The sequence below is a fragment of the Trifolium pratense genome, linkage group LG4, assembly GCF_020283565.1.
Source record: "Trifolium pratense cultivar HEN17-A07 linkage group LG4, ARS_RC_1.1, whole genome shotgun sequence".
Taxonomy (NCBI): Eukaryota; Viridiplantae; Streptophyta; class Magnoliopsida; order Fabales; family Fabaceae; genus Trifolium; species Trifolium pratense.
In genome coordinates, this window is record NC_060062.1 from 34,970,431 (window position 1) to 34,995,309 (window position 24,879).

The 24,879-nt window shown below is 35.5% G+C and overlaps 1 protein-coding gene across 1 annotated transcript; it reads right to left on the minus strand.

The window, feature by feature from the left end:
• Positions 1 to 19,158: 19,158 nt before the first annotated feature.
• LOC123920904 (root phototropism protein 2-like) lies at positions 19,159 to 22,124 on the minus strand. Its single transcript, XM_045973249.1, has 4 exons — positions 21,642 to 22,124; positions 21,466 to 21,535; positions 20,070 to 21,191; positions 19,159 to 19,965 (listed from the first exon to the last, which is right to left on the minus strand). The coding sequence occupies exons 1-4, from the start codon at positions 21,695 to 21,697 to the stop codon at positions 19,483 to 19,485; spliced, it is 1,731 nt and encodes a 576-aa protein (XP_045829205.1). The 5' UTR covers positions 21,698 to 22,124; the 3' UTR covers positions 19,159 to 19,482.
• Positions 22,125 to 24,879: the final 2,755 nt, after the last annotated feature.

The window sequence follows — 24,879 nt, forward strand, 5'->3', positions numbered from 1 at the left end:
TATAACTCTATATATAGAGTCATATAAATATGAATGAGGAAAGACGATGAGAATATGAAAAAAGAATAAGAATATAGAGAATTCTCTCTATAACACATAATTTCTTCGTACAAAAACATATCCCATCAACTTTCGGAATACAAAAATACAACACCCCATCTATTTGATCAAATTTATTTCCTAAAACTTTCCTAAGTACTTTGTGAAAATTGTTCATTTCAAAAATCATTTATAAATTTTGTTAATTTTAGTTGACTTTGATTTATTTCTTCTAAATGAAATAAATTAACATAAGAACTAAAGAATAAAATTAAGGATGATGGATCCCATTAATCAATTGGAGTTTAATGTTATGAAGTCTCACATCAGTTGCGAGATGACGTAAATATATGTTTATAAAGTAGACTAAATATTAATGGTAAAAAAAAATAGGGTTAAGTGGTTAACGAGCTCATACATTGAACTCAAATTAATATGTAAAATGTTTTTTCCTTATACAAAATAAATAAAATTTCATTTTCATATACTAATTTTATCTTTTCAGCACGTGTTCTAATTCTAACCGTCTCTTTCTCAATTCCTCAATCTAGCCAAATTAAGAGGTCACTTTAATTTTTTTCCTGCAACGAGAAAGACTTTTTTTTTTTTTTTGGTACAAGAAAGACATTTAATTTGGCCCCTTTGGATTTGAGTTGCGTACCCAAAAATTTAGATTTGAAATTCTCTCACCAATCACTTTATTTTTTGTGGGTATATGGGAAAAGGCCAAATTTAAAATTAAAAGAAGTGATCAACTTTGCTTTTTATTTTATTGTCAAAAAAAGAAAAAATTGCTTCTTATGTCTTCTTCAACATTTTCCTTTCAATATTAGATTTCTTCATTTTAACTCTCCATTTTTTTTCTCTCCATAAGAAAAAAATGAGAGGATCATAGCTCTCAATCTTGTGCTTTAATTTAAGGGTCAGGCTAATCAGTGTTCCGGACACCGGTTAAGGAAATCAAAAAAAAAATTTGAATAGAAAATAATATTTTTTAAACGTTTGACCAGTTGACTGCACAATTTCCAATATAAAATTATTATTTTTGCTTCATTAATAGTGTCCCGTGTGCACTATTATGTTCCTTAATTTAATTATGGGTCATGCTAACCGGTGCCCCCGGGGCACTGGTTAAGGAAACTAAAAAAGGAAATTTTAAAATTGAAAATAACACTTTTTAGACTTTTGAGACGTTGATTGCACAAACTTCAATATGATATTACTGTATTTGGTTCCTTAAACAGTGCCCCGGGGCACTGTTTAGCATTTTCCTTTAATTATATCTACTTTTGGATGATATGTTGAAGCCATGTGGATGCCTTTATCAGAGTCCTACAAATTTGTTGGTACCTAACCGCATGGATGGATTGGTCACCACATTAATCAATCTTCTCTTTACTATGTTGCATTATTGACTTAAACCAAATTAAAGCTTTGAATCCAATAAGCTTGGGATTCTAAGAACCAAAATAAACCCGGTTTAATTTAATTTTAACATAATCATCAGTTAGCAAAAAAAAAAAAAATCAGGCCATTCAACTAACATGATAGATATTTGAACCCTTCAACTATGTCTATTCAATTCAATCTAGAGTTCATCAAGAGTGTGTATGAAATCAGCATACTCTATTGAAAGAACTCTATATGATGTACGGTACGTATCCGTACTAGTATCGAGTAGATATCATATCTTAATTTATGCTCATACACATACATTAATTTTATAAAAAATGTTGTACCCCGTACCGATACATGTATCGGGTACCAATACCTTACCTAGGAAACATGTTTTAAATAGAATTCGGTTATCTTAAATAATTAGTATTCACAATTGTTCTCAAAGATATTTTAGTTTAAAAAATAAAAACTAGGTTATTTAAGAAGATATGTCAACGAGACAAAGATTGAGTGGGGAATACTTTCCTACTCTCTTCTCCATTGTCCGAAACGATCTCCATTCCAATTTTCATTCTCCGTTTTGAATAGTATTCTTTTTTCATCTCCATCGATCACCGTATATCCTCATAGTTTTTGCGGTGACCCATCAACATTATATATAGATATAAATTTATATTATTTTCAATCAAATTCGTTGTAAAAAAAGTTTAATCATAAAACACATAAAAAATTAAGACATTATTGTGAATTTTGTGATAACAATAATCTCACATATATATATATAAACAAAATTTATATTCATATTGTGTAAAAATTTAAAAGTATATAATATTTAAGTATTGGAGCTAAATGTACATGAATATACCATATAAATATTAATTTAATAAAATATTAATTTGAAAACAAATCAACCATATATTAATCCAAGTGGTAAAAGCTTTTGAATTCCTTTATATGCAGGTGATCAGGAAATAATTCATATGGGACTTGGTAGGGGAGAAACTAGTTAGTTGGCGATCGAACATCCATTTATTCGGAAAAAAATTATCCACCTTCAAAAGAGTCCCCAGTTATAGATAAAATTAACATCCATATTCAAGTAAAAAATCTCTAATTAAATATACAAATTCACATTCCTACATATTCAAATAATTGTGTATATATAATAATATGCAGAAATTATTACATAACTCTATCATTAACAAGAGACCGTATTATTTATTGTTCTTTCTTTCAAAAAATAAAATAAAAGAGAGAGACCTGCTTCAAAAAAATAAATAAATAAAAGAGAGAGACCGTATTTTATTGTAAAAGAAAGAAAAGAAGAGAGAACAAAAGAAGACATTGCATTGTTTATTGCCCTCTATGAGAATGGTGCTACTAGGTAAGACAATCTAACGACTCTAATTTTATTTTATTTCCCAATTATTTCTACCCGTTTAATTGCGGATCTAGATCTTCATATAGTATTATTTTGTTTGATCACATGAATACAAACTTTTCAAACTAATAATAACTAAAGAAATATATAAAATATTACGCAAATGCATGGAGACTAAAAAAACATGAAATTGTACAAGACAAACCAATAAAAAACTTCGAATTGGGAGGCGATCCTCACTACAAGAAAACTGCTCTGGAGCGTCGGCCAAAAAGAGACGCTAAATGGCAAAAAATGGACGCTACAAGGTACTTAGCGTCAGCTTAGCGTCTACCTTGTGACAGACACTTAAATGCCCGAAGCTAGACAGTTGCGTCCAGCAGACGCTATCTGGCGTCCGTCCCGTTAGATGCTAAGCGGAAGCTAGTGACATGTATATTAGGCAGACGCTAGTAGCTTCGGTTTTTGGGTGACGCTACACATATATATTGGTTATAAAACGTCACCCTTAGAGTCCGCTTGACAGACGCTAAATGTAGCGTCTACTCTAAATAGATGCTATATTTTAGTTTCTAAATTATATAGCGTCCGCTAAAGCAGACGCTTTTGTTTTTTATTTTTTAATTTCAAAAACTCATCCTAGAAAGGAACCTATCCTGTATTTCTAAAAATACATCAAAAAATTATTATCTTTCATAGTTTGCGACCATAATTTCTCACAACCATAAAATCTCTACCAATACATTCATTAAAGTCATCAAAACCAAAGATAAAGAGTCAAAGGCATAAAAGAAAGCCAAGAACACAATTGTATTTATACAATTAATAACTTAGAAATGCGACAAAAATAATGTCATTAGTAACTCATATTGCATCCTTGGACCAATATGCCTATGAATCTAGGAAAACTTTAAATACACCAGTTTAATAGAAATTCACCTACCTACGACATATGTAAATGATTGCATATCAATTGTAAAAAAACCATATATAGATGCTAAAAGATTCAATTATACCAATCTAGCATAAGCAAGATATTTTGGTACAAGTGCTGAAATAGTGGCAATGATGTGCAACTTAATTTCATCATCTTCTTCAACTGTCTTCATTTTGTGTCAATTGACTCAAATGTTCTAGATGTTGTTCCTATAAATCGATATGACACTAATATCATTACAAACCCCCAAAAGCACTGTCAATTGACTCAAATGTTCCAGATGTCTGTCCTGCATATTTACATTTCAATATTCAATCAAAATTTCCACTACATAAAATGTACCAGCATATTTTATGAAAATGGAAATTGAAAAATCAATAAATCCAGCAGCTAGAAATTATAAATTCAGTTTCAAAGTGAGTATAGAAGACTAGTGAGTGTGGCAAGGTAAGCTTAGTGGCTTATGACTTTCCCAAAAATGCTATAATTTCAATTTACATAACAAAGAGTAAATACCAAGTTATTATCAAAGATAATCAAACTCAACTTCTTTACTAATACGTTATTAGCCTCTTGGTAAGATTAGTAATATTTGTTGAAAATGCCAAAATTTAAGCCTTCAATAATATCAACACTATGTCACTAGCAAAACTAACATGCAATATCATGTGCAAGTAAGCAATTAAACAATATGTGCCCATGATTTATAAGTATGAATAAAATTTACGAGTTTTTTCTCTATACTGACCAATTGTGAAATTTTCTATTCAAGAGATCGGTCCATTTGATTTGAGGAACAGATCAAATTCAAAGTGTTTATGAATACATTTACTAAAAATTAAGAGTGTTACATGCAATACTTATAAAAGGTTTCTTACACTCTTGGAGAACATATTAATATATTCCCTATGGTAAACTAATTTTATAATAAAAAGTCATATATTGGTAAGTAAATCTGAAGCTGGTAAGTCAGATCTTCATCAACACTTTAAAGAGATAATGCATAGAGGTAGATAATAAAAAGTCATATATTGGTAAGTAAATCTTTTAAGAATTTTTGTCATAGAGGTAGATATTTATATGCAAGTACATTAAATCCAATAGCACACATCCCTCAAAATCTTAAGGTCGTAAACTTTTTGAGTCGGAAGAGTCACATTGAAATGTAATGAAATTGAGAGAAAGGCTCACATAGAGTGGAGAAGCAAAAGACTACAACAAGTATGCATTTTGGAACAAGTTAAAATCATCCATACATAACAAAATGCCAATTATAAGAGGCCAAATACAAGATGTAGTACAGAGGGCTATAATTAAGAACAAGGCTAGAATTGAAGTACCTGTATTTTGAAGAACAAAACAAAAGACTTAAAGATTTGTAGCATGATAGTGAAGAACCTTATAGTTCTAAATCATCTGATACTCATTCTTAACATCGAATTTATGCACCGGCATGATACTAGGACAAGCAATATCAGCTTCCTGCATAAAAAGTAAGCAATAATAAATTGAAAGTCACTTTGTCTAAACTCATTACAAAAGAGATAATGTAACACCCTAACCCATACTACCCTTAAAAACGTAATTTTAAAAACTTTTCAACAAGTGTAAAGGCAGAGTGTCACGCGGTAATTAAAACACAAGCATACACACAGAGCATCATGAAATTTAACATGAAAAGCAACAGCGGATTCCAATCAAACCAAGCATGCATATATATATACATATATATATACATAAGCCAAATTCATCCCTAAGGATGCCACTTATACAAGCACTAGCATAACAAAAAGGTAACACCGATATACGATGAAATCCAAGCGTAAACCCCGACTCGATGTTACATTACCAGAGCATTCACTATTTACAAACTCTAGTCAAAAGCTAGTACTAAGAGGAGTAATCTATACTAAGTCTCCTCACCAAAAAGTACTTCAACACCACGCTAGAACAGCAGTCTAAACGTCGGCACGATCCTCAGCCTGAATATCTGAACCCCCAAAGGTCCAGCAAATAACACAAAGCAGAGAGTTAGAAAACATAATCGCATATCATACGAGCATAAGAAAGGTCTTGCACTTTCGAACTACCTCATACATATTCTAACTCACGTCAACACCTCGCACCAAACAGTTATTAATTAATAAAGTTTAGCACAGTTCAACCAGATAATGTCACATACCATTTATCAAATATATGCGCATTTACCCTAATGTATCTAATGCCAATCATTCTATGTCATGCCATCCCTAGACCCGACTAATGCATGTGGTACCAATTGCCTTTTACCCCTCATGGATAAGTTAAACAGTTTTACATCTTGCCGGATTGTTCGGAACTTACCAAACCTTCATATCCCTCATGGATAAGTTAAACAGTTTTATATCCTGCTGGATAGCAGCTCTAGATCTTATGGATTCATCAAATCCGATCCTCGGCTTCCTTATGGACTCAAAAATCCATTTAGATCTATTGGAACCCAAGTTTCCAATTTCAACATATATATACATGAATGCATGTATGTTTGCACATATCATCAATATGATATTTCTAGCTCGAAGCTACTCATTATGAATGCGGAAACACAATTCAAACACATTCACTTAACATTACAAATTAATGCCAAATCTTCACATTGCTCACTTTAAGCTACAACTTATTGCATACACGTTTATCAATCATATAACGATTAACAATAAGCATTAACAGTATCAACATGTATCAACAATCATGTAAGGATACCCTTAAACCATGTTACAAGTGCCAAATCACACTTACAAACATTAACAAAAGTTGCAGGTTCAGCACTGTTCGCTAAGCGAACCCATAGCGAACAGGTAGCGAACTCATTCGCTAAGCGAATCTCAATTCGCTGTAGCGAACCACATCAGAGGATTACAGGTACATGGCGAACAGGTAGCGAACTTGTAGCGAGCTTATTCGCTGTAGCGAACTCCTGTTCGCTAAGCGAACTACACCAGAAAGAAAATCTGTTCTTGAGTTGTCTAAGGCGGTTTAACACTAAATCAACTCAAAAATTCATCCAAACATGTTATAAATTCATATAAACAGCCATTCCAAACATATATGGTATCAAGGAACATTAATCATCCCTTCCAAACATCCAAATACCTCTAACAATCAAAATCATGGCAATTACTTGAGTTTTAAGTAACTTTCTCAAACTTTCTAAAAAATGATCCAAACATATACATATTGTCATGGAATCAAACTAGTGATTAACACATACAAAGTGATGATGAAAAACATCATACTCACATACAAAAGCTTAATCAAAGTCTAAAAGAAAATTGAGTGGGAGAGTTCGGGAACGGAGACATAGACAATCTCCCCCCTCCTGGTCACTCAAGAATCATGAATTCTAATCTCTTACCTTAAGCAAAGATGATGATCCAAGCCTTCTCTTGCTCAAGCTTTCACTCTTGATCCAAACCCTAGCTTAGCTCTATGTTGCTTCTACTCACTCAAACTCAAGAAATGAATTTATGAAACTATTCATAAGTTGGACTTGCTACTTATACTCTTTCCCATGGTCATGAACCAAGCCCATTTGGCTTAGGCCCATTGCCTCTCACGCCCACTCAAGCCCAAAACAATGGTTCTCGCGTCTAATAACTTACGATCGGCTAAATAATTATTCTTCGCTCACTAAAATAATAAAAGCCAATTAATAAATAAAATAACATTTAATAAAATATACGAATACGAAAAACGGGTCGTTACAATCCTACCCCCCTTAAAAGAATTTCGCCCTCGAAATTACCTAGAAACAGATCGGGATAAGAATCTCTCATCTTGCTTTCCAACTCCCACGTTGCATTCTCACCAGCCGGTCCTCCCCACACGACTTTCACGGATGCAATCTCTTTGTTTCTCAACCTCTTCACTTCTCTCCCTTCTATCCTCAAGGGTACAGTCTCAATGGTCAAGTCATCCCTCACTTGAACATCGTCCGATTCAATCACGTGTGTCGGATCAGACACATACTTGCGCAACTGTGATACATGAAAAACATCGTGCAAATTCGCCAATGATGGCGGTAATGCAATCCTATACGCAACTTTCCCAACTCGCTTCAAAATCTCAAACGGTCCAATAAACCTCGATGTCAACTTCCTTGACTTCAACGCACGTCCTACTCCAGTAGTCGATTTAACTCGTAGGAATACATGATCCCCTTCTTGGAATTCAATGTCCTTCCTCCTCTTATCATGATAACTCTTCTGTCGACTCTGAGACGCTTTCATCTTCTCACGAATCATCCGAATCTTCTCTGTTGTTTCTTGTACAATCTCTGGTCCAAGAATTGCACCTTCTCCATTTTCATACCAACACAGAGGTGTCCTACACCTTCTCCCATACAAAGCCTCAAACGGTGCCATTCCGATACTAGAATGGTAACTGTTGTTGTATGTAAACTCTACCAACGGTAAACAAGAATCCCAATTCACGTTTTGCTCCAAAACACAAGCTCTCAACAAATCCTCTAAGGATTGTATCGTCCTCTCCGACTGACCATCTGTCTGAGGATGATACGCTGAACTCAACCTCAACTTCGTTCCTAAAGCTTCTTGCAAGCTTTCCCAAAATCTGGAAGTAAATCTCGGATCTCTATCCGAAATAATACTTGTTGGAATACCATGTAGCTTCACAATCTGCTCCACATAAATCTCGGCCAACTTAGGCACCAAAGTACCTTTCCTAATAGCAATGAAGTGAGCACACTTCGTCAGACGATCTACCACTACCCAAATCACCTCGTTACTTTTCTTGGTCTTCGGTAAACCTCCCACAAAATCCATCGCAATGCTATCCCATTTCCATTCGGGTATAAACATTGGTTGCAACAAACCAAACGGCTTCTGATGTTCGATCTTCGATTTCTGACAAGTTAAACATGAATAAACAAATTCAGAAATTTGCCTCTTCATTCCCGGCCACCAAAACAACTTCCTTAAATCCTGGTACATCTTGGTTACTCCAGGATGTATACTCAAACCACTTCTGTGACCTTCTTCCATGATCATTCTCTTTAATTCGGGTACATCCGGTACACAAACTCTTCCGTGAAATCTCATGACTCCACTTTCGTCAATCTTGATATTGGTCTCCTTACCTTCATCGATGAGTACCATCTTCTCCATCAATCTCTTATCCGATTTCTGACGTTCTTTAATATCTTCAAGAAAAGGATTTGTCAACTTTAACATTCCAAGCTTCACACTTGTAGAAGTAACCTCACACACAAGACTCAAGTCTCGGAATTCTTCAATCAACTCCAACTCTTTCACCATCAATGATGACATATGCAAAGTTTTCCTACTTAATGCATCGGCCACCACATTGGCTTTTCCGGGGTGATAACTCAATTCAAAATCGTAGTCCTTTAAGAATTCGAGCCATCTTCGTTGCCTCATATTCAACTCCTTCTGGTCGAATAAGTACTTCAGACTCTTGTGATCACTAAACACTTCAAACCTCGATCCATACAAGTAGTGTCTCCATACTTTCAAAGTAAACACCACTGCGGCTAACTCCAAATCATGCGTCGGATAGTTCCTCTCGTGAACCTTCAGTTGTCTTGAAGCATATGCTACCACATTACCCCCTTGCATAAGCACTCCACCAAGTCCTAACTTCGAAGCATCGCAATACACGACGAACGATTCTTTGGCATCGGGTAAAATCAACACAGGTGCAGTAGTCAATCTTCTCTTGAGCTCTTGGAAGCTCTCCTCACAATTACCATCCCAAACAAACGCTTGATCTTTCCTCGTCAACTTGGTTAACGGTAAAGCCAACTTCGAAAAACCTTCGATGAATCTTCTATAATAACCGGCCAAACCAAGGAAACTTCTAATCTCTGAAACAGATTCCGGCGTCCCCCACTGTGACACAGCGTCAACCTTCGCAGGATCTACCGCGATTCCTCCACTTGAAATTATATGCCCTAGGAAACTCACCTCTTTCATCCAAAATTCACACTTAGACAACTTGGCATACAACTTCTTCTCCTTCAAGACTTGCAAAACAATCCTCAAGTGCTCCTCGTGCTCTTCCTCGGATTTTGAGTAAATCAAAATGTCGTCGATGAACACCACCACGAATCTATCCAAAAATGAATGGAAAATTCGGTTCATATACTCCATGAAAACTCCGGGTGCATTGGTCACACCAAACGGCATAACTGAATACTCGTAGTGCCCATACCTCGTCCTAAATGCAGTCTTAGGTATGTCTTCCGTCTTTACTCTAATCTGATGGTATCCAGATCTCAAATCTATCTTACTAAACACACAAGCTCCGACTAGTTGATCCATCAAATCGTCTATCCTCGGAAGTGGATATTTATTCTTGATCGTCACTTTGTTCAACTGACGATAGTCTATACATAATCTCATGCTCCCATCTTTCTTCTTCACAAGCAACACTGGCGCTCCCCATGGCGAAACACTCGGTCGAACAAACCTTTTCTCAAGCAGCTCTTCAAGTTGCTTCTTCAACTCATTCAACTCTGACGCTGACATTCGATACGGCGCCATCGATATCGGGCTAGTTCCAGGTACTAGGTCGATAGAAAACTCTACCTCTCGCTTCGGAGGCACGTCAGATATATCATCCGGAAACACATCTGGGAATTCACAAACGATCGGTAACTCTTCTATCTTAACTCCTCCTTCGAGTTTCAATGATGCAAACATCATGAACATCTCGGCATGTTCTTTCAACGCTTCCGATACTTCCTTCCCGTTCATCAAATGCAAGTTCTCCTCCGGCTTCGGAAAAACAACGGCCTTCTCACGACAGTTGATATGAATCCGATTAAAGATTAACCAATTCATACCAAAAATCACATCCATACCACTAAGTGGAATACACACTAAATCCATACCAAAATGCTTACCAAAAATGGTTACGGGGCAATTACGACATACTTGTCGGGTAATTACTGAACCATTAGCAGGAGTTTCTATTTCCATTCTACCCATCATATCCGTTAAAGGAATACTAAGACGCTTCGCACAATCCAAAGAAATAAAAGAATGCGTCGCTCCCGTATCTATAATCGCAATTAAAGGAGTGTTATAGATGAAACACGTACCTCTAATGAGATTGTCCTCAAGGCTAGCATCCTCTCCACTTAAAGCAAACACCTTGCCCATCACCTTCTTGGGCTTCTTGCAGATTATACTCTTGTGGCCCTCCTCACCACAGTTGAAACAAAACACTCTTGTTCTACACGCTTCAGTTTTGTGGCCTAACTTCCCACAATTCAAACACTTGTCTAATTTCTTCTGGCAATCATACGACATATGACCCCTCTCTCCACATTTGTAACAACTTCCATTCACCGGCTTCTTACTACCACTTGTATTACCCCTACCGCGGTTATCATAAGGTTTTCCGCGCTCTTGTCCTTTCCCTTTTCGGTCGTTCACAGCTTTATAGTAGTTCACCTTAGCCCTACCATCTTCATCACAAATCCTACTCTTGTTCACAAGGGTCGCAAAATCCCTTATCTGCGAAAATCCAATCATATGCTTGATGTCTGGACGTAGACCACTTTCAAACTTCACACACTTGTCGTTCTCCGCTTCCATAGTGTTGTAATGCGGGCTAAACGCACACAAGGTCTCAAACTTGACGGCATAGTCAGCTACCGTCATATTTCCCTGTTTCAGTTCCATGAATTCCACCACTTTCTTGTTCTTCACATCCACAGGAAAATACTTAACCAAAAATTCCCTTTTAAACATTGCCCATGGTATAGCCATACCACCGGGTCCTAGCCTCAACTTGGCATTCTTCCACCACACATTCGCTTCCTCACGCAACACATATGTTCCAAGGGTTGTCTTCCCTTCCTCGGAACAATCCATTGCCTCAAAGATTATCTCAAGTTCCTCTAGCCACTTGTGAGCTCCATCCGGGTTGTAACCTCCGGTAAACGTTGGCGGTTTCTGCTTCATGAACCTTTCCAACCTCATCTCCACCTCTCTTCCAGGTTGATGATCTCTAACCACAATGTTGGTGAGTGCGGCCAAAGCTTCCGCAATCTGAGCATTCGTTCTCGCAGCAGCCATGATTCCTGAACGAATCACAACTAGACGTTAGAAAGTACTAACAGTGTTCCCTACACATGCTCATACGGGGAAAAGAAAAGTCCTATTTGGTTCACATGAACCGACCAGCTCTGATACCACTATTGTAACACCCTAACCCATACTACCCTTAAAAACGTAATTTTAAAAACTTTTCAACAAGTGTAAAGGCAGAGTGTCACGCGGTAATTAAAACACAAGCATACACACAGAGCATCATGAAATTTAACATGAAAAGCAACAGCGGATTCCAATCAAACCAAGCATGCATATATATATACATATATATATACATAAGCCAAATTCATCCCTAAGGATGCCACTTATACAAGCACTAGCATAACAAAAAGGTAACACCGATATACGATGAAATCCAAGCGTAAACCCCGACTCGATGTTACATTACCAGAGCATTCACTATTTACAAACTCTAGTCAAAAGCTAGTACTAAGAGGAGTAATCTATACTAAGTCTCCTCACCAAAAAGTACTTCAACACCACGCTAGAACAGCAGTCTAAACGTCGGCACGATCCTCAGCCTGAATATCTGAACCCCCAAAGGTCCAGCAAATAACACAAAGCAGAGAGTTAGAAAACATAATCGCATATCATACGAGCATAAGAAAGGTCTTGCACTTTCGAACTACCTCATACATATTCTAACTCACGTCAACACCTCGCACCAAACAGTTATTAATTAATAAAGTTTAGCACAGTTCAACCAGATAATGTCACATACCATTTATCAAATATATGCGCATTTACCCTAATGTATCTAATGCCAATCATTCTATGTCATGCCATCCCTAGACCCGACTAATGCATGTGGTACCAATTGCCTTTTACCCCTCATGGATAAGTTAAACAGTTTTACATCTTGCCGGATTGTTCGGAACTTACCAAACCTTCATATCCCTCATGGATAAGTTAAACAGTTTTATATCCTGCTGGATAGCAGCTCTAGATCTTATGGATTCATCAAATCCGATCCTCGGCTTCCTTATGGACTCAAAAATCCATTTAGATCTATTGGAACCCAAGTTTCCAATTTCAACATATATATACATGAATGCATGTATGTTTGCACATATCATCAATATGATATTTCTAGCTCGAAGCTACTCATTATGAATGCGGAAACACAATTCAAACACATTCACTTAACATTACAAATTAATGCCAAATCTTCACATTGCTCACTTTAAGCTACAACTTATTGCATACACGTTTATCAATCATATAACGATTAACAATAAGCATTAACAGTATCAACATGTATCAACAATCATGTAAGGATACCCTTAAACCATGTTACAAGTGCCAAATCACACTTACAAACATTAACAAAAGTTGCAGGTTCAGCACTGTTCGCTAAGCGAACCCATAGCGAACAGGTAGCGAACTCATTCGCTAAGCGAATCTCAATTCGCTGTAGCGAACCACATCAGAGGATTACAGGTACATGGCGAACAGGTAGCGAACTTGTAGCGAGCTTATTCGCTGTAGCGAACTCCTGTTCGCTAAGCGAACTACACCAGAAAGAAAATCTGTTCTTGAGTTGTCTAAGGCGGTTTAACACTAAATCAACTCAAAAATTCATCCAAACATGTTATAAATTCATATAAACAGCCATTCCAAACATATATGGTATCAAGGAACATTAATCATCCCTTCCAAACATCCAAATACCTCTAACAATCAAAATCATGGCAATTACTTGAGTTTTAAGTAACTTTCTCAAACTTTCTAAAAAATGATCCAAACATATACATATTGTCATGGAATCAAACTAGTGATTAACACATACAAAGTGATGATGAAAAACATCATACTCACATACAAAAGCTTAATCAAAGTCTAAAAGAAAATTGAGTGGGAGAGTTCGGGAACGGAGACATAGACAATCTCCCCCCTCCTGGTCACTCAAGAATCATGAATTCTAATCTCTTACCTTAAGCAAAGATGATGATCCAAGCCTTCTCTTGCTCAAGCTTTCACTCTTGATCCAAACCCTAGCTTAGCTCTATGTTGCTTCTACTCACTCAAACTCAAGAAATGAATTTATGAAACTATTCATAAGTTGGACTTGCTACTTATACTCTTTCCCATGGTCATGAACCAAGCCCATTTGGCTTAGGCCCATTGCCTCTCACGCCCACTCAAGCCCAAAACAATGGTTCTCGCGTCTAATAACTTACGATCGGCTAAATAATTATTCGTCGCTCACTAAAATAATAAAAGCCAATTAATAAATAAAATAACATTTAATAAAATATACGAATACGAAAAACGGGTCGTTACAGATAAGATCAAAGAACTAACAAAAAGTGCAGAAGAAATATTTACAAAACAAAACAGATTTAAACTAAAATTGCAAACTCAAAAAAGAAAGGAATCCTCGAGTCTTTTAAAATATCAATTCATTATCATGTGTATAACTATAGCAGGCTTGTGATCTTTCTTTTTACATGGAACCGAAACAAAAGTTTCCTTGTGAACACATATAATATTATAATTCATGTGTAATAAATATTTCTACAACCTTGTACATATCAAATATTACTTCTCCAAAGAGAGTGAATAAAAAAATTTCAAAGTCAATCTCTTTATAAAGTCTATGATATTTTGATTAAGCCATGCCTTTCAATTGTGTGGTGCATATCAAATGGATTTGTCCATTATTCCCTCGTTATCAAATACCAAGCTCTTTATCTCAAAAGAGATAAAATGATACATGTTTTGTGCAATAAGAGGCAAACGGTTCAGTACTTTGTTAGGTTATATTCTAGTCTTTTGGTTTAAAAATTGGAATTGGGATTTGAACTGTCTACATAGAAAAAGAAACCTTGAAACAATTTCTCAAACATTCAAAATTAAGCATTCAAAGTTTTTACCTATTATGAATTAAAGAACACACATTCAACTATATAAAATTATCATTCAATCTATTTAATAACATGGAAGGACTACCCTTTTAATTTTAAATTAAAATAGAGACAACCAAAAAAACTCACAGACACACACACAATAACCTGTTTGGTGAGTCAATGCATCATCATCTTCACCAGTAAAGGGGGTACCAATAAATATTATACGCTATAATAGATCACAATTCTCCACCAGAACTCTCTAAGCTTTATCAATAAAAAATCATGCACAACTCAAGATCCAAACACAAATCCTAGCTCTTGTTTCCATTTCACACACACAAACACACACATATCTATATTATTACCAAAGAAAACACCATGTAGCTATGGACAACCAATAAAGACACGACCACCTAACGTAATTAAAATCCAATTCTACATGTAGAACCCACTAAAATGCATTGAAGTAGAATAACAATAAAAAATCACCTGCATGGAAGCAAGAAGGTCTTGGCAATGACCCTTCAAGATTGAAATATCTTGTATCTTTTTGTTCCTGGACACAAGATTCATATGGTTTACCTGCATATATAAAACCAATTTCAGTTTTAAGCACAAAGTAGGTACAAACTTTGAAGGCTTAAGTCAGTGTCTATCATTAGTTTTTCATAAGAATTGAAAAAAATTGGTTAAAATGGGTGTGGTTAAATTAGAAACACTTCAATTCATCAGAATTTGAATACAATATTCTATAATAAAATAAAAGTTAGCTTGTAAATGCTAACCAATCAAAACAATCAATAGTGGGAGGGAGAATTTGTTCAACCCACCATCATCCAAATACACGGTTAGCTAAGGAGGAAAAAATAGACGTAAACAAAGAAAATACAGTTAGTGAACTCAGAAGATTAGAGATCGAGATGAGGGAGCAAGATTGAGATATACCAATTGAAGGAGGAGTTATCGGCGGTGAAATGATGACTGAACAGGGGAGAGAATTAGCGAGTTGAGAGAAGTTTCCGTGACTATCAATTTCTAATTCCTTTGATTTTAGGGTTCTTCGTTTCATATGTGGTGACAATTTCTAAATCCACCAATCTTCTCTTTCGCCAAACCTGATAAAAAAAAGCGCACGGAAATTGAAGCTAATCAAGAGAAACACGGATCCAACAATATTAGTGAACGCAGGTTGAGCATCACACGGTGTTCTTCATTATGAAAAGCGAACGACAGATTCTGAGGTAGAGAAAGATTGGTGAATGGGTTCGTGAACAAAATCGGGTTCGATTGAGAAAAAAGAGTTGGCTTAGATTGTGGATTTGTGTGAAAATTGGGAAGTTGGGAACTGAAGAGAGTTTAATGAGATTGAGGGTTTGTGAGATTGAGGGTTAGTTCATCAGAGAGGGAAGATAATTGTTGGCGAAAACTAATATTTTTATTTTTATTAATTTAAGTGTTTTATAATAATATACTGTAATTTTATTAATTTGGTCTATTTAGCGTCTGCCACTATAGACACTAACATATTTTTGTATTTTTAATTTCTTTAGCTTCTAAGTAACGTCTGCTTTGGCAGACGCTATATTTAATGCCTCATTAAAAATTTAAATTAAATTGAAAAACGATGTAGAGTCCGCCCAACAGACACAATGGAGACGCTAGTAGCGTCCGTGTCGCGGCTGACGTTAGAATTTTTGAAGCTAAAACACACTTTTGTTACAAGCAACACAGGTGAATAAGTATAGTATACCGAAATCGAATAAAGACCTAGAAGAAGCTGCGAGTAAAACGAGTTACAAGCAAGAATCATTGTGGAGAAGTCGAGACTTAACAAAATAAATAAACTTGAAGTGTCGCACTAGTTGGATTTACCAATCAAGAAAGACACGAGATTTTTGGGAACACGAGGACGTGGTAATTTTCTTCACCTGTAAATTTGAAATTGACACCAAGCGGAAATAAAATTACAAGAAGAGAGTAAAAGAATAACACAAATTATTTTGAGCTATATTATATGAATACACATAAAAAAGGAATTCATAAATCATGGAATGTCCATCCTCCATTTTCATGGAAATATTATCACATATTAAGAAGGGATTCATAAATCAACAATGTCTATGTTAGAAGTCCCACATTGGCTAGAGATATGGTAAAGATAGCCTTTATAAATGTAGTGCAAACCTCAACTTTTAAGTTAGCTTTTGTGGTTGAGTATAGACCTCTCAAATTCTAATATGGTATCAAAGCTTATCCTAGATCCATTTGTTGTTTGTTGTGGAGACCTCCCATATTTGGGCCACCCGTTGTTGTTGATTTCACGTTCCAGCTTGTTCAATTCTGGACGTGAGGGGGTGTGTTAGAAGTCCCACATTGGCTAGAGATATGGTAAAGATAGCCTTTATAAGTGTAGTGCAAATCTCAACTTTCAAGCTAACTTTTGTGGTTGAGTATAAGCCTCTCAAATTCTAATAGTCTATATGTCCCTTGGAGCTCTATTTTTCCCGGTTAACATCGGATGTCAATTTCTTTTTTTACTTATGTTTTAAATTTTCTTTTCTACAGCACAATTTTAACCATTTCAAATTTCGAACCATATCAGTATATCATATTGGTAATTATGTATTTGATAAAAAATAAAAAAGCATCTTGGTAAAAAAAATAGAAAAAAAGACTCTTACTCTCTTTTATTTATTTGGGTCTTCGGAACACATTTTCTAGCCCATTTATTGTGAAAAATCATTGAAGGTTTCTCTTCCCCCTCCCCTTCCCTAAAATTACATTTTTTTTTCTCATTCGAATAAAATTCGGAATGTATTTAAATTAGATTTTTTTTGGAAAATACATTATGAACTTTATTAGTATGGACAAAAATATAATTTTAGAGAATAAAAGAGTGTTAGGTGAAGAAAAAAAATTCAAAATCATTTAAGTCAAGAATCTAATTTAAAATTTTGGAGCCATTTTCATCTAAGAGCGGAAGAAGTTCTTTTGTTATCTTGGATTCACTTTTATTCTAGTCTTTATCGTTTGGACCACAATTTTGGTTTTCACAACCAATATGTGACCCATTGAACCATCTAATTTGGTTCGGGGCCACTTCTGACATTAAGTGGTTTCAGCCTCCTCCCGATCGTAATTGCGAGGGTTTTAGACCACATTTCTTTTAAAAATATTGGGCTTTTGTTTTTAGTAAGAAAAAAATGATCAGAAGTAAAGAAGAAAAAAAAATAAAAACTTTAAATGATCGTCGTTCAAAATTAAGAATAGGTTATTGAGAAAAAAATAGCTTCAAGCCCCCCATGAAGAAATCCCAAAATTTAGAAGGCCATAAGCCATGTAACATAGTAGTAAACAAGGGAAAGTGGAAAGGAATTAGAGTTGGGCGTTCAGGCCCGAATATCTACCATCTTATGTTTCCTGATGACTTGCTATTATTTGGAGAATATGAATTGTGTTATGAGCTTTTTGATTGAGTTTTGTCATCTTTCTTGACAAAAAGTAAGCTTTGATAACACTATATGTGACTAGAGAGACTAAAGAAGTTCTTCATCATGAAGATGGATGTTATGAACAGAGTCTGCATCATGAAGTTAGGCTAGGAGTTACAACAAGGCAGAGAGAGGGACTTTGGTGATATCATTGAGACCGAGTTGTATGTTTTACGTGATTGCCCAAAGTGTATGAATGTTTAGAGTAAGGGAGAAGTTATTTACTTCAAACTTGCAGTAGTAGATACAATTGATTGTTAATGGTGACATTGAAGGGATTGGATGGATAATTGGCAAAGTTATTGGGCCTTTGCATGATCTTTGGACCTGGCTTAATAAGAAACACCATGACCATGAGGAGAGCTTTTTTCGACCGACTAAACTGAAGCTATTTGACAATAGAGTGAAGGATTTTATGTTTGCTTGCAAGGTAAGTTGTTTAGCGACTACTGTTGACAGAATTATGGAGCAAGTTGGTTGTAAAGGAATTATTCACGATTGTCGGGGTTAGTGGATCAGTGGATTTGTACAAGGAAGATATATGGATGTAATTTAGGCCACCGTTTAGTAGAATTACGCCTAGATGCACAAGGTGTGATCCAAATTCTTATTAAAAGAGATATAGCAATGCATTCAGGAGGATGAAGCCTTTGCAATTTTTTTTTTGGAGATTACTAGTGTTAGATTGGGAAGTTCGAATTTGACATACATATCGTGAATGAAATTTGTGCGCGAATTTGCTCGCACACGAAGGATGCAAGCTGGGTACTAATGTAATTATTTATGAGTCATGTCCGACTCAAATTCCTGATTGCACTATATAGTATAGTACAATATTTGTTAATGGGTTACATATCTATCTTATGAATTCACAAGACCCAAATACATGATACCAAACACTTATACAAACTAGATTAAATTATTCTTAACAATTAAAACATTATATAATTCTGATTCATATTTGGCAGGACTCATGATTCCTCCAAACGTGTATACACCCTTTTTTCTTGGCACATAAGTAGCATGAAATAGAGAAACCTTGCCAATACTATGTAGATTGTAGAGTCCAAACTTAGATGTTACTAACCCAAACCCCAAAGGCCCAAACAAATTGCATTTTATAGAATATACTTCACACACAAATACAATCAAATTAAACAACACTAGTACTAAACTTTGTCTAGTAAACACTAATTAAGTAATTAATTAATCACTTAAATTTTACACAAAAAACAAAACAAATCTATGAAATAGAGAACCTTCTTCTTCTGGGCTTTGTCAAATCAGGCCCATCTTCAATATGAGACGTATCTTTCGACCCATTCTTAAACGGGTTCAACTTACCCAATTTCTTAGACACAGAAGAAAAAAACGTTGACTTTTTGACTTCTTTTCCATTTCCAGCAGAAGACGACGTCGTTGCACCATTCTTTTGCAAATCCGAAACGTACATTTTCATTCTAATCAATTCCGTTCGTAACTCCTCGTTCTCTCTAACCAACGTTACGTCGGTTTGTAACTGATTCCGTTCCGCCACCGCGGCGTCACGATCTGCCGCACCACCACTTCTTATTTTTAACTGATCGTAGTAAAGCGCGTGAAGAACAATCTGCACCGGTAACCGTTTATTCTGAGAAGCATGCACACGCGCTTCGTAAGACAGTTTCAGCGCGTCCATTACACTGCATACTTTCTCCTTCTCTAGTTCATCAAGGTTTGGATGCACCTGCAAAATCACACGCGCTACTCGTTAGTTTTAAATCTTACCGTTATAATAATCATATTCGTTCAGTTTCGTACAGTGTCGTTTTGTGACGGTTATTTTCGTACCTTTAGGTAGATATCCACGGCGCGGTAAAGATCATCGTCGAGTTTCCGCGCGCCTTTCGGAATGAGAATGGCAATTCCGTTGAATTTTGAAATTGCTAGTTCGCTGTAAGAAGCGATTTCGGCGAGATATCCGTCGACGGTTTTGGCAACGCGCTGCATCGCGGCGGAGCAGTTTTCTCCGAAGGTGCTACCGGAGTTGAAAACTGTAGTGCTTTTTTCTTTTTCGACGAAGGTGGAGATGATTCTTCGAATGCTGTCGAGATCGAGGAGTCTCTCGCCGTCGTAGGTGAATGAGATGACTAACAGATCGTTCACTGTTACGTGTTCGAGAATGTCGGAGATTCGTTTCTCGAGTTCGCGTTTGCAGGAGCTTGATGCGCGGAGGTAGATCGCGCAACGGAGAAGGCAGCAGAGGAAGTTGATTGGAAAAGCAGCTTTCTCTGAAGGGAAGAGTGGGACGATGGATTGTAGAGTCTCGCGTTGTTCTGTTTTTGTTTCTGAATCGGAATCTGTTGGATATGATGAACGGATTCTTCCTCCGGCTCCGCCGGTTTGATCACGTACGAGTTCACGGAGAGTGCGTTCTGTATATGTGATTAATGCTCCGGCAAGAGTTAGGCATTTGGCACCACGTTGTTTCATGGCGGCGATCACTTTCCCGAATGAATCAACATCGAGAACAGGGAGCTCTTCCGTCCACCAATTCGGTGGTGAACGGCTGGGGAAGTTAGCTTCATTACACACCTTTAAACTGACGGTGTCAATACAGCGTTTGACGATGTTTAATTCATCGGCAACGGGGAGAAGCTGATGGCAGGACTTTAAAACAACTACGGCGCCGGGAAGAGTTGTGAGGGCGACCTGAGAGAGAAAACCTTCCGTTCTTCCGGCCAGGTTTCCATCACAATACTCATCAGTCATCTGGAGGAACACGGCGGCACAGTGTAACGACGCCACGTTGTTGACCGTTATCTCGAAGTTGACACCATAACAGAACTTGGCTGCTTTCTCAAAAGCTTCTTGGCCGCCGGGTATGTCAGAAAGGTCTAATCTGGTGAGTTCACTTTCATTTGATTCTAGTATAAGCTTTCTGATATAGTTGCTTTTTGCCACCAGCATGAACTGTTAAATTATGAAAATTTCATTAGATAAGAATTGAACTGTTTTCAATTTCACAAGCAAAAAACCAGAGGTACTACTACTACACTCCGGTTTTGAATATAAGCAGAAAACAATTTCCCAAGTTCATCGAGAAAAACATGTATCTGGATCATTTTATGGTCTAGATATATGGTATGTTCAATGAACCAAGAAAGTTGTTTTCTGCTTATATTCAAAATCGGTGGGAGTAACAATTAACATCAACAATTGACATGAAAGATGTATTTTTTGGTACCTTGTGGAGAGAATAACTTGCTTCTCCAACTGTAACTATAACATCACTTGGGATTTCTTGAGAGAAAATCCTGAAATAATGCAAGCAATAAATTGAGAATATAGAATTGTACACTGAATTAAAAGCAATTGAGGGTTTGAAATTGAAGAGAATAAGATGAGAGTATTGTTGTTTACCATTGCCCTGTTCTCTCCATGGCAAGGGAGAGTCTGCTAGGACTAGGATTCTCCATGAGCCTATGTAGTTGGTTGGTTTTCTTTTGGTCAGAATTTGTTTTGGGGTTTGAGGAAATGAGTACTACTAGTTTACATGTGATGGTGGGTTGTTATAATAGGAGATTTAGAACCCCAGTAGATTAACTTCATTGTTATGTATTTATGACTTTTGTCTTCATGACATGTAAGTTTGTCACTGTGGTTCAAGACACAAAGTTGATATATTTCCTTTTCTGTTAATAATTGATGTTATCTTGCTTGTATAAAGTGATTACTTTTTAGAGTTTAAGCTAATAATAATACACTTTATATCATTACTTTTTAGAGTTTAAGCTAATAATAATACACTTTATATCATTAATTCCCCTGCTCTAATCTACTAGGTCTAACTTCTTCCACACGTTTAGGGAAGAAGTTTCAATTCAACATTGTGACAAATTGGCTCCTTTGGGGTCTACTAAGGTTTATCTTGCCCTTTATGTTTACATCAATCTTCATTTTATGTTTTTAACTTTACAGAATTGGTTTAAATGTTTTAAGTGAAAAAAGTAATCAAAGTTGTCAAGATTTTATTCACCAACATGTCAAAATTATTATTTTTTATCTAACAATGATTTCTATAGTTTAGAAAAGGCCCACTTTGTTCAAATATGTATATGCCTAGTTGAATTTCACAAATAAAAGTACCATTGATTGTTGAATTTTAATTCGTTTAATCCTGTTGGAGTCGTAGATATATTTCTATGATGGTTTGACTAACTTGTATTGAGTAACAGTTTATACTTCAGTCAAAAAAGTTTAAAAACTTTGAACATATACGATATTTTCAGAAGTGATTCTCACATCATTATCCATTTTCGTTTTTATTATTTGCCATATCCATTGTTAGTTGGTACGTAGTCTGTTAGAGCATCCACAATGGAGCATTCTATTTTTTAGTACTTAAATGGTCCCACATAGACACATCATCAATTTATTATTTTTTTAATAATAGTACCTAATAGGTACTCAACCTCTCCAATGGAGCATTTCTTAAAAAGTTCTAAAATAGGTCCCATCAATAACTCCACATCATTAAAATTTGAAATTTAATTTAAAATAATATTGCCAAATTAAATTTTTTTGAATATATTAAATAAAGTGGGTCCCATAGAAAGAAGAGAAAGAGAGTTCTTATATTAGAAGTAGTACCTATTAGGTACTAAAATGTGTTGTGCTCCAATAGTAGTACCTAATAAGTACCATGAGTACCTAATAGGTAGTACACCATTTGAGATGGTCTTATGCTTAACGATTATTAATTATCTGGATAAGAAAAACGATTATTAATTATCATTTTGTTTCATGTACTATAATATAGTAGTAACTAATAATATGGTTTTGGCTTTATTGTTTTACCCAACCCAATAATTAGGAAAAAGAGAAACATCGAGGGAGACCAATAACAACCAAATACATAAGCTCACTTTAACCTTTGTGCTGTCATGTTCACGGGCTCATGCTCATGCACGTCTCTGTAGAAATATCCACCACATGAATTTAACAATTCTTTAGACAAAAAATTTGAATTTAGAATAATAGTGTGACAAATAATTGAATTTAAATCTTGCTCTCTCTTTAGCTTGCCTACCTGATCGTTCTTTTCCCCTTTTTGTTGTGGAATGTTGTGAGGGTTTGTTTTCATAGAATCATAGCTATAATGGCCCTTTATGGTATCCTTGTCACCCAAAAAGTTTTATCCCCCCCAGCAAATATGATGATCTATATCAAAATTGATAAAAAAGAAAATGATGCACATCAATTTTAGTTTTTAGATTGTAGTATTTTTTTAAAAAAAATTGGTGTTCAAATAACATTTTTCTTTTAGATTTGAGGTTGAATCTTTCGATTATAGATGTACACCAACCAATGCAAAAAACTAATCCGTAGGGGGATGTGATTGGAAATATGTACCATAAACAATCACGTTTCATATCACTCTTTGATCATATACTAATTTGAGTATCGAAGTGTTAACATATTTTTCAAATATCGTTTTCCACCGCAAACCACCATACCAGAAGCATAGCATTCACTGGAACCATTTTGAACCTCACTATCAAAGTCATCTAATTCTTCCATTCTGACTTGTAACTATTTGAATATAATTTATTTTCATTTTTACAAATGATTTACAAATTCATTTTCAATTGTCTTTATATTTTTTTTTGTAAGTAATTAAATTAATGATAGTCTATAATTAGTTAACATGATTTTTGTGGCTGAGAAATGTGGCAGCTGTAATAGAAGTATAGACAATGAAAGTCGATGAAGTTGTCGTTGACCTAGAGTACATGCATTGTATGGAGGATGGGGATGAGATGTGATTTAAAGTGCATGAGAGTGGTAAAATTGGAAAAGCAAGATGCATGGTCAGTTGTTCATGGAAGTGGGGCTCTTCCTCTTTCTGTGTTGTGTCTCAGCCACTCAAAGAAACGAGTGGTTCCAACAGCGACGGCTATGCATACTAGGATATTAATCTGCCACGTCATTTAACTGGATACAAACAATTTCATGCCAACATGGATTGATAATGCCATGTTTCTTTCTTGGCTACCAAATAAGGCAATTACGCTAACAAAGGTACACGCTTTATACTCACTTTATATTAATTATTATCTGGGAGTGGATTCATAAGCCGGAAATTTCTCATGTGATAAATCCCATTTTTATATATAAGAAAAAAAAACTTGACTAAGCAAATATAATATTTTTTTTTTGACAAAACTAAGAAAATATAATTTTAAATCGCACAACATATACAATTTTCTTTTAAGAAATAGATAATTTCTACCAAATAGAGGTACTTTGCTTGCAACTCATCATTATATATTTATAGAAACAATACATAATCTTGAAGAGAAAGTTTTCTGTAAGCACAAACGTAAATAATATTTGTTAGGCACACTCATATGAAAAAATAAATAAATAAAGAGAAAATGGTTTAAGCAGTATAAATTGATGCGATAATTTTATTTTATTTTTAATTTTGTGATTTGTGTGTGCGCGTCTAAAGTTTGTGTCCAAATAATTGTGCCTAAGCAAGTGTATCTCAACGTTGACAATCATATTCAAAATTTAAGAAACAGTACGTAGAACCGTCAACTACTTCTTTATCCAATAAGAACAAGTTGAAATTGATGAACTTCATGCAATGCGC